General features: G+C 39.8%; 1 protein-coding gene across 1 annotated transcript in view; it reads right to left on the bottom strand.

Moving 5' to 3' along the window:
- Window positions 1-291: 291 nt before the first annotated feature.
- tgfbi (transforming growth factor, beta-induced) overlaps window positions 292-11,423 on the bottom strand; it is a 64,109-nt gene continuing 52,977 nt past the window's right edge. The window contains exons 11-17 of the mRNA XM_073067451.1: window positions 9,536-9,672; window positions 9,083-9,213; window positions 4,190-4,305; window positions 3,997-4,099; window positions 1,829-1,911; window positions 1,269-1,293; window positions 292-1,152 (exon numbers count right to left, since the gene is read on the bottom strand). Of these exons, the coding sequence (XP_072923552.1) occupies window positions 1,118-1,152; window positions 1,269-1,293; window positions 1,829-1,911; window positions 3,997-4,099; window positions 4,190-4,305; window positions 9,083-9,213; window positions 9,536-9,672 (630 nt within the window). The 3' untranslated portion in view covers window positions 292-1,117. The remainder of the gene's footprint in view (window positions 1,153-1,268; window positions 1,294-1,828; window positions 1,912-3,996; window positions 4,100-4,189; window positions 4,306-9,082; window positions 9,214-9,535; window positions 9,673-11,423) is intronic.

Genomic DNA, 11,423 nt, shown 5'->3' with positions numbered 1-11,423 from the left:
AGAGAAGACTGGAGAATGGGGTTGAGAGGGATAATAAGTCAGCCATGATAGAATGGCTGATCAGACTCAATGGGTCTATGGCTTATGGCCTAATGGTATTGTTACTGTTTTAGATCACAAATGATAAGTTCAATGACTTTGTGACACAAGTAAAAATACTGTTGCTACAAAGTTTTCCATACATCCAAAACAGAAAAATTATTGTTAATTAACTTTAAAGAAATCAGGCAACCTAATAAATATGATATCAATATCATAAGACTGCAGATTCCCAAATAATAAAGATTCCAGTTTTGTAAAAAAAATTAGCTTTTATGATAGCTGCAAATTGCCTCAAGGAAAAAGCATTTTAAGAACATTTTACAGAATAAATTTTAAAGATAAATACATATTTAAAAATGTTTTCCAACATATTTGGAAATATATATAGTTACCCTTACCAAAGCATTGGTGAAACAGCATTAAACTGAACTGTAGCTTGTGACATGCATATATCTTAATACTGATATGAGACAAACACAATCAGCACACATATCAGAGAAAATACAAACAAAAATTAAAAGGAAACAATATAATGTTATACTGCAGAAAATGTTTCGACAGATTAATGTTGGCTTATTTTCAAACAATATTTTTGAAACTAAGTCATTTGCAGAAACATTCTGCTGAATGGCACCTATCTAGTGAAATTAAGGTATTTGCTAACACTTAAACACAAATTGGAACATACATATATAAAGGCACGCACTTTGATTCAAAATGCAGATATGAACAACGTGCATGCATATACAGGGGAATTATACACATATGCACTAATGCATAAACTTACAAGAGCATGGAGATATCACACTTTTTGGTATTTAACTGAATTCTTTGTTGAATTGACTGTAGCTTCAAATAAGATTCCATGCCATTAATAAAGCATAATGCAATCACAAGTGATGTAAAAAAAAGTAACAATGCAACAAAAATGTACAAACAAGCAAGCAATATGTAATCATAATGAGGCAATGAAGTATTATGGCCATATAGACATTCAACTGAGAAAGATTGTGCCTCAGAATTCAACGTTTCTGGAAGAAGTTTGGATGACTTATGGTTTGCTTTTTAGTTCGTATTATTTGCCTTTCTTCAGAAGAGCACCACTTAAAACTGAAATTTAATAACAAATACATTTTAACTTGCAATATGCTCAACAATGCATAATAGACACATACAATGAGACTTGATGTCATTAAATCATAAGTACTCTGGAATGCTTGACCTACCTCTTTGAATCCTTGGGTTAGCAACCTGCAACACAAAATTGAGATTCTGATTTTCCTAAGGAATGTCCTTAAAAAAAACAATCAGTTTCATAAAATAATGGATCCATCACTTGTGACTTGATCCCCTTCAAATACCAACTCTTTTCAACCCCTTATATTAACATTTTCTCCACCTTTTGCATGCCTCTACATTATACATTAATTGTTGGGTAAATTTCTCACCAACTCACTTACTTATAATCAAATAAGTGAGGAGCTTATTAAACATATTCAGCAGGATGTTGTCCAAACACCCATCAGAAGCAACCCTTCAAGGATGAGATTGCTGCCTTTTATGTGGATTTATGCTGTGACCTGACAATCTGAGGTCACTGCTTTGTTTACTCAAGAGCAAAGAAATGTTTCTTACCAAAAATCCTCTGCTTTTACTTCCTGAGGCTTTGTATTGAAATAATTGGTACAATTAAACTAGCCTTGAGATTTGATAATATTTCTGCAAGGCACTAACAAAAGTCCTATTTTACATAGTGTTGTTAGTGAAAATTTTAACTGAATCATACCCTGGCAGGCCGGACTCCAAATCGCAGGATATCTTCACTGCTGATCTCCATGCCATTTTGATTTTCTAGTGATCGTCTTGCATCTTGTAAATGAAACATAATATTTGATTAACAGCCAGTGTCTTTGTGCAACAGTGAATTCTCAGATAAACCACTGGCCAAAAATAAATGATCATATACCAATTCTTCTGTAATTCCAAATTAATTCCAGGTACTTAACATTTAAGAGAAGTTGGGTTAAGTCCATAGATAGGAGTATAGAGGGCCATGATCAGGTGCAAGTAAATGGGACTAGGCAGAATAATAGTTTGGCATAGACAAGATGGGCTGAAGGGCCTATTTTTGTGTTGTGGTGATCTATGATTCTGATTCTATAACTCAATTTGCATCCATTAGCTTCTTGGTTATACTGTGCTTTATATATATTTTTAGATAAAATACCAAGAAACTCTCCTTGGTGTCTGTTATCTTTGAGTCAGAGTCATATAACATCGAAACAGGATCTTTGGACCAGCAGGTCCATGTTGGCCAAGATTCCCATCTCTAAGCTAGTGTCAATTGCCTGCATTTGGCCCATATCCCTTGAAATCCTTCCAATCTATGTGCCTTTTAAGTGTTGTTAATGTACCTGCTTAAATCACTTCGTCTGGCAGCTCATTTCACACATGAACCATCCTCTAGGTTTCCATTAAATTTCTCCTCTTTTACCTTAAGCCTATGTCCCCTAGTTCTTGATTTCCCAACTCTGGGAAAAATACTGAGTGCATTCACCCTATCTATACCCTATCTATCTATCAATTTTATACATCACTCCTCATTCTCTTATACTTCAATGGATAAAGTCACAACCTGCACAAACTCTCTCCATAAATTACTTGCTCGAGTCCCATCAACATCCTTGTAAATCTCCTCTGCATTCTTTCAGCTTAATGGCATCTTTCCTATAGAAGGGTGACCAAAACTGAACACAATGTTCCAAAGCAGACTCATCAAGATCTTCTACAATTGCAACATAACGTCCCAAATTCTATACCGATGTCTGACTGATGAAGGTCAACATCCTAAAACCCTTCACCACCCTTTCTCGGCATACACATAGCCAAAGAGCTCACATGGTCTACACACACTGGCTGTGTGATGAAAAAAGCACAACAGTGTCTCTTTCACCTAAGGTAGTTGAAGAAGTTTGGCTACTATCCCCAAATCCTAAGGACTTTCTACAGGGGCACAATTGAGAGCATCCTACCTGACTGCATCACTGCCTGGTATGGGAACTGTACTTCCCCCAGTCTCAGGACTCCAGAGAAAGGTGCGGACAGCCCAGTGCATCTGTAAATGTGAACTCACATCTACAGAGACAGGTGCATAAAAAGGGCCCAAAGGATCATTGGGGACCTCAATCACTCCAACCACAAACTGTTCCATCTGCTGCCATCCGGGAAACAGTACCACAGCATTAAAGCCAGGACCAGCAGGTTCTGGGACAGTTTCTTCCACCAGGCCATCAGACTGATTAATTCACACTGATACAATTGTATCCTATGCTATATTGACTCTCCTGATGTACATACTATTTATTACAAATTACTATAAATTGCACATTGCATATTTAGACAGAGATGTAATGTGGAGATTTCTACTGCTCATGTGTGTGAAGGATGTAAAAAATAAAATCAATTCAATTCAATTCTACCTGTGAGGTCACTTTCAGCAAACTACGTGCTTGTACTCCCTAGTCCCTCTGTTCTATAACACAGCCAGGCCCCCACCATACATTATGAGAGTCATAGTGTGATTTATCTTCCCAAAATGCAACAACTGGCACTTACCTGAATTAAACTCCATTTGCCACTCTTCAGGCCACTTATCTGGCTAATAAAGATTAATGAATGTTGACCTTCATTAATTGCATCATGTTTACAATAGGAAGTTATTAGCTGGAAAGTGTCTTACGATCAATGACCCAAGATATTTTCACATTTTATTGTTTCACAAATGCTGCATGGCCTGGGGAGGATTCCTAGTATTTTCTTTTTTTTATTTAAGATACCCAGTATCCGTAGTGTTTTTACCTTTACTTTAGTTGAAGTTTGTCCTGCACTCTAATTCATTGACACAGTAGTTACACAACATAATTTGCTGTTCTTTATAAGTATAATGTTGCTTACCAGAAGGTTGCAAGACCCTGCCAATAGCATGGACAACACCATTGGTTGCCATTATGTCAGCTTCTTCAACTGGAACTTTATTTACATTAATGATGAGATTTTTCTGAAAGAGAAGACATATTAATCCAACTTAATCAGTGTGTTCACTAAAACAAAACAGTGGAAGAGTTCAATGTTATGACCAAATACTCACTGCTCCTATTTCCAAGTTAGCACCTTGTAGGGATTTCAACATCACGATCTTGCTGGCAACACCTCCACTAACCAGGATTTGTTCGCCAATATGATACTTCCACAAAGTGGGATCATCTGAAGAGGTAAAAAAACCAAAACTTCAGCAACATTAAATATTTTGAAGGCTTGAATAACTATATTTTCCTCAGTATAACATATCCATCCAAACAATATGAAAAGAGAAAATGCTGGAGATAGCCAGCGGCTCACTCAGAGTTTCCTTCCTTCACATACAGTTTGTTTCCTGACTTTCTAAATACTTCCAGCTTTTTCCCCTTTCTTACCTCGCATTTTCAACATCAACTGTTTATTTTTCCTCTATCTTTATTTGAATACGTCTAGATTAGCTGAATGCTACAATTTCAAATTCAAAAGTGACTGCTCATCTGTTTCTGCATAATTAAAACATAAAAGTTGGCTTGAATTAAGACTGCCATTGATACTCGACTGTAAATCCATTTGTTCTGAAATCTGACCATCTGTTAAGCTTAGATTCGACAGAGTTTCAAAGTTCAGAAGTTCAAAGTAAATGTATTATCTAAGTACATACATGTTACCATATGTGACATTGAGATTCATTTCCTTGCAGGAATTTACAGGGGAAAAAGAAAATACAACAGAATTTACAAAAAAGCAATGCATAAATAGAGAAAGACTTGAAATTAAAGACAGCCTTGTGTATTTCATTGTGTTGAAATACTTAATGGTGTCTGGTGTTATGCATTGGAGTAAATTCCAATGTTGGCATTCATAGCAAAAGGATTTGAGTACAGGAGCAGGGAGGTTCTACTACAGTTGTACAAGGCCTTGGTGAGACCACACCTAAAGTATTGTGTGCAGTTTTGGTCCCCTAATGTGAGGAAAGTCATTCTTGCCATAGAGGGAGTACAAAGAAGGTTCACCAGATTGTTTCCTGGGATGGCAGGACTCCACTTTGGGAGTAAGAACAGGAAGGCAGATTATTATCTGAACGGTATAGAGTTGGGTAAGGGAGTAATACAAAGAGATCTCGGAGTCCTTATTCATCAGTCACTGAAGGTGAATGAGCAAGTGCAGCAGGCAGTGAAGAAGGTTAATGGAATGTTGGCCTTTATTACAAAGAGAATTGAGTACAAGAGCAAGGAAATCCTCTTGCATTTGTACAGAGCCCTGGTGAGACCACACCTGGAGTATTGTGTACAGTTTTGGTCTCCAGGGTTAAGGAAGGACATCCTGGCTGTAGAGGAAGTGCAGCGTAGATTCACAAGGTTAATTCCTGGGATGTCTGGACTGTCTTACGCAGAGAGGTTAGAGAGACTGGGCTTGTACACGCTGGAATTAAGGAGATTGAGAGGGGATCTGATTGAAACATATAAGATTATTAAGGGATTGGACAAAATAGAGGCAGAAAATATGTTCCAGATGCTGGGAGAGTCCAGTACCAGAGGGCATGGTTTGAGAATAAGGGGTAGGTCATTTAGGACAGAGTTAAGGAAAAACTTCTTCTCCCAGAGAGTTGTGGGGGTCTGGAATGCACTGCCTCGAAAGGTAGTGGAGGCCAATTCTCTGGATGCTTTCAAGAAGGAGCTAGATAGGTATCTTATGGATAGGGGAATCAAGGGATATGGGGACAAGGCAGGAACCGGGTATTGATAGTAATTGATCAGCCATGATCTCAAAATGGCGGTGCAGGCTCGAAGGGCCGAATGGTCTACTTCTGCACCTATTGTCTATTGTCTAAGAAAGACTGGATCGACTAGGCATATACTCACCGGAATTTAGAAGATTGAGGGGGAATCTTATTGAAACGTATAAAATTCTGAAGGGATTGGACAGGCTAGATGCAGGAAGATTGTTTCCGATGTTGGGGAAGTCCAAAAGGAGGGGTCACAGTTTAAGGATAAAGGGGAAGCCTTTTAGGACCGAGATGAGGAAAAACTTCTTCACACAGAAAGTGGTGAATCTGTGGAATTCTCTGCCACAGGAAACAGTTGAGGCCAGTTCATTGGCTATATTTAAGAGGAAGTTAGATATGGCCTTTGTGGCTAAAGGGATCAGGGGGTATGGAGAGAAAGCAGGTACAGGGTTCTGAGTTGGATGATCAGCCATGATCATACTGAATGGTGATGCAGGCTTGAAGGGCCGAATGGCCTACTCCTGCAGCTATTTTCTATGTTTCTATGTTTCAGATTACATGATTAAAATTTGATAAAAGATGTTGCTTTGATAATCTGCTGGTGGTCGGAAATTCCAGACTGGCTGACATATGTAGGCTTAGAGAGACTATCCATCTTACTCCCAGGTTCTTCTGGTAATACTGAACCGTGAGCTAAGCAGCTGGAAAGTACTGTATATCAATGCAATGTGTCTGGTGTAGTGCCTGGGTCAGGGCAGAACCTGGATTGGTGCAACTTATCTGACACAGTGAATCCGTATCTATACTGTGAATCTGGCTCAAAGGTTAGATCAGAACAGTGTATCCAATGTAGAATCTGATTCAATGCGGTAAATTAATCCGCTTCGGTGAGATCACTGCAGAACCATAGATGGTAAGGTGTTCCAATGAATCCAATATGATCAGCATCCCAGGACCTTGAAGAAGCAATTTTACTTTGCAATACACAGTTGTACTATGGAGGAGGCACATTAACTATAAGAAGCCAGTACTTGAAAGTAAAGTCTCATTAACCAACCTGAGCCTGACCATTAACCATAGGATATAGGAGCAGAATAGGCCTTTTGGCCCATCGAGTCTGCTCCGCCATTTCATCATGCTGATCTAATTTTCCTCTCAGCCCCCAACCTCCTACCTTCTCTCCAAATCCCTTCATGTCCTAACCAACCAAGAAGCCTCTGCCTTAAATATACATAAAGACTTGGCCTCCACAGCTGCCCATGGCGAAGAATTTCACAGATCACCTCTCTCCGTTCTAAAAGGATGCCCCTCTATTCTGAGACTGTGTCCTCTGCTCTTAGACCCTCCCACTGTAGGAAACATCCACACTATCAAGGCCTTTCAGCATTCGATAGGCTTCAGTTAGGTCACCCCTCATTCATGTGTTGAGGCTGGGTTTGAACTGCCTCAGACATTACATCACAGAAAGGGCCATGGGCTTGTGAGAATTCATATACGAGCAGACCTTGGGTGCAGAGGGTGTTTTAGCAACTGAGTGAAGTGCTGATCAAATGGATTTTTATTGTCTTGAATGAAAGAGAGTTCTTTAAATATTATTGCAAGCAGATGGAAAATTTTCCTCATTTGTGTCTCACTGACAGGAGGAAGACTTGTGGAGTCAGGAAGGGATCTATTGTCTACTGTTTTATAACAGTATTCTGTGGCTGGTTCCATTGAATCTGTGGGCAGTGAGGAGGCACTTATCCGTTGTAGTATAATTGACAATCAGGGGTGGTTGTTTTGATGTCTGGGAGAACTGGTATCATTAAATAAAGAAGTTAGAGTGGCCAACAGTACCATAAATAACCACACATATAAGACAGCAAGGCACTGGTATAGCTCACATAATTAAGCCAATCATCAAGTCAAGCAGGAATAATATTCCACAACTAAATTAGGATCATTAGGCAAAAACTGAGTTAAAGCCACAGCCAATCCCATCACTTTGTGATTGGTTGGTGAAAAGATTGTGATTGTGCCAGGACTGTTGAGAGTTTCAGTGAAGTCTGCTCTCTGGAAATGTTTATCAACATACAATGCTGGTTCACAAAACTAATCCAGAAGGGTTTAGATGGAAGAAAGAGTGGCTAAGATAAACTAATATTCGACAGAGGGTTTATATCACAGAAGCTACTGGTGGTAAATGCTAGGCATTGGGACTACAGACTAAGAGACTCCTGGATGGCTACATGGAGCTTAGAAAAATAGAGGGCTATGGGTAAAGCCTAGGTATTTCTAAGGTAGGGACATGTTTGGCACAGCTTTGCGGGCCGAAGGGCCTGTATTGTGCTGTATGTTTTCTATGTTTCTATGTTTACACCAGTCAAACAATTGAACCCAGTCATAAATACCAGACAGAGGAACATAAGAACATAAGAACATAAGAGATAGGAGCAGGAGTAGGCCAATCGGCCCCTCAAGCCTGCTCCGCCATTCAACAAGATCATGGCTGATCCAATCTTAACTCTAATTTTCACCGAATCCCACAAGGCAACAGTGCCAACCAACAGGGCACTATGCCGCCCATTTTATTTTATTATTCATCCCGCCCAAACCCATGTGATCACCCGGGGAAAAAAAACCGAGTTGCCAATTGAGGAGAAAAAATCTGGAAAATTCCTCTCCGACCCATCCAGGCTATCGAAAACTGGTCCAGGAGATCACATGGCTGATCTAAACCTAGCCTCATGTCCACTTACCTGCTCGCTCACCGTATCCCCTAATGCCATTTTTATCCAGGAAAATGTCTATCTCCGTTTTGAATTTATTGAGTGTAGTAGCTTCCACAGCTCTCTGGGGCAGTAAATTCCACAGCCCCACTACCCTCTGAGTGAAGAAATTTCTCCGCATCTCAGTCTTGGAATGGCATCCCCTTATTTTAAGATTATGCCCCCTAGTCCTAGTTTCACCCATGAGGCACATGCACACTCTATTGAACCAGGTAGAAAAAGACAAGCTAGGTAGCCTACACATACACATGCTACTAAATCCTGTGAGACATTTGTGAAACTGAAGTTTTAAAGCAGTTTCTTCCGAAAATTTTTATCTGTGTTAACTTGACCTATAGATAGATCACTGTAGGTTTCCATTGGTTTCAGTAAGTCATCATCTGTGCTGTGGAATCTGAGAAACAGGGTTAGTTAAGTTAGTCTCCTACAATAACTGAAAGTGACATGATCACTGTGGTCTAGTTTTTACCCATCATTCGTTTCTGTTCCTGGCTGGATAGAGACAGGATAGCATCATTGGTTGGGGCAAAGACGGTGAATGTGCCAGGCCTGTTGAGAGTTTCAGTGAGTCCTGCTCTCTGGATGGCTCCCACCAGTATGCTGCAACAATAAAAAAGACTCCTGAGATTTTAAAATGTTAAGTCTTTCCTTTACCTCTGAGTATTTTTTAATTCTGTATGTTACTTCTGCTGAGAATTTGTGCGAGTAACTGATTGGAAGATGGCTGTCAAAGGCATTCTATCACCAACCAAGTTGGTTAGTAACATTTTTGGTATTTATTTCAAACTTTTGGCATTAACACTATTTTTTCTTGCTTCACTGCAAAATACCCTAATCCTCCATCATATTCTTAATCATAATTTTACAGATTAGAACTAGTTCAAGTTGCAGATTGACCATTCCATTATATGTAACTCCATACCTGAAGCGATCATCGGCTTTCAGAATGTCCATGATCGTGCCTTCTGGAGGAGTCAGTATTTTGTCCATTACCATCATGGAGCCGTACCTCCCTCTTTTGTCATGTGCAGCAATACATATATTTTCAACACATAGCGCCTTGAACAGAACAAAGACTATCTCAGGTAAGAAGGTATTTTCCTATATCCCCTTTCAAAGACCATATAACAATCACAGCACGGAAACAGGCCATTCCGGCCCTCCTAGTCTGTGCCGAACTCTTAATCTCACCTAGTCCCACCTACCCGCACTCAGCCCATAACCCTCCACTCCTTTCCTGTCCATATACCTATCCAATTTTACCTTAAATGACACAACTGAACTGGCCTCTACTACTTCTACAGGAAGCTCATTCCACACAGCTATCACTCTCTGAGTAAAGAAATACCCCCTCGTGTTTCCCTTAAACTTTTGCCCCCTAACTCTCAAATCATGTCCTCTCGTTTGAATCTCCCCTACTCTCAATGGAAACAGCCTATTCACGTCAACTCTATCTAACCCTCTCAACATTTTAAATACCTCGATCAAATCCCCCCTCAACCTTCTACGCTTCAATGAATAGAGACCTAACTTGACGTGACAAACCTTAAAATTCTCACTAACTTTGTACCAATATAGATATGTAGGGTAGAAACTCTGATCACCAATACTAATCAGGTGACTTCAATGGTGTAGCACAGACAATTTAAGCTCTAGCATCTACTTTGAACCAAAAGTTATTTAAAAAATTATTCACATTTGGAGAAAAAAAACAATTAGTATTCTAAATATTAAGCTAAACAATTTTAATTATTTATTTATTCGGCACTAGAGCACAGAGTAGGCCTTCCAGCCCTCTGAGCTCTGCCACCCCAGCAAACCTGATTTTCCCTAACCTTATCACGGGACAATTTACAATGATCAATTAACCTACCTGGTATGTGTTTGGACTGTAGGAGGGAACCAGAGGACCCAGACAAACCCCATGCATTCCACAGGGAGGATGTACAGAGACTCCTTATAGAACAGCGGTGGAATTGAAATTTGAACTCCGGAGGGCCCCGGGCTGTAATAATATGCTATGCCACCATGGCATCCCTCCCCACCCCTTTGAACGGTTATGTTAATGTACATTGGTAATTGAATTTACAGATGGCAATTTGCACCAGAATAAATATTCTTAATGTAATGCAGGCATCACTGGTAAGAGAAGAACTTTTTTGTCCATCATCAATTGTCTTTCAGAAGTTAGTGTTGAACTGTCATCTTGATTAACAGCAGGCCCACTTCAGTGTTCCCACGCTGCTGTTTGTGGGGGAGCTTCAGGATTTACACCTAGTGAGTGAAGAATTGATAATATACAAGTCAGGATGTGGAGGGGATCCTGCAGGAAATAATGTTTCCATATACCTGCTCAATGGAGTGGGTTGCAGACAGGTGAGGGCCACTTTACTATTGGCAGTCACTGCAGGCAACATGCCACTGGTGGTGGGGAAGTAAAAAATTTGCTGAGTTTATCAGGTGGGCTAATGTACTTGGATATGCCCTGTTTCATGAGCTTTGCTAGAGCTGCATCCGTCAACACAAGTGGAAAATGTTTCATTAGACCCCTGCCTTGGGAGCCATAGAAAAGTGTTTCAGAGTAAAAAGCCACATAAATTACCTCTTGCAATTACCTAATGTCTCATTTACCCATGTAGTCAATGTTTATAAGGCTTTTTAAAATTTCTAACCAATGATGGCTGTAGGATGTTAATAAGTGATGGAATCATTGATGGCAAGGTCACTGAACATCACTGGTGGGTAATTAGATGTCTTTTCGGTGGACGAAGCATCAAATAGCTCTTGCCTGGTATAATGACCGCATTTTG

The sequence above is a fragment of the Hemitrygon akajei genome, chromosome 15 (genome assembly GCF_048418815.1).
Source record: "Hemitrygon akajei chromosome 15, sHemAka1.3, whole genome shotgun sequence".
In the NCBI taxonomy this organism is placed as follows: Eukaryota; Metazoa; Chordata; class Chondrichthyes; order Myliobatiformes; family Dasyatidae; genus Hemitrygon; species Hemitrygon akajei.
This window is presented reverse-complemented; position numbering and strand designations above follow the sequence as displayed.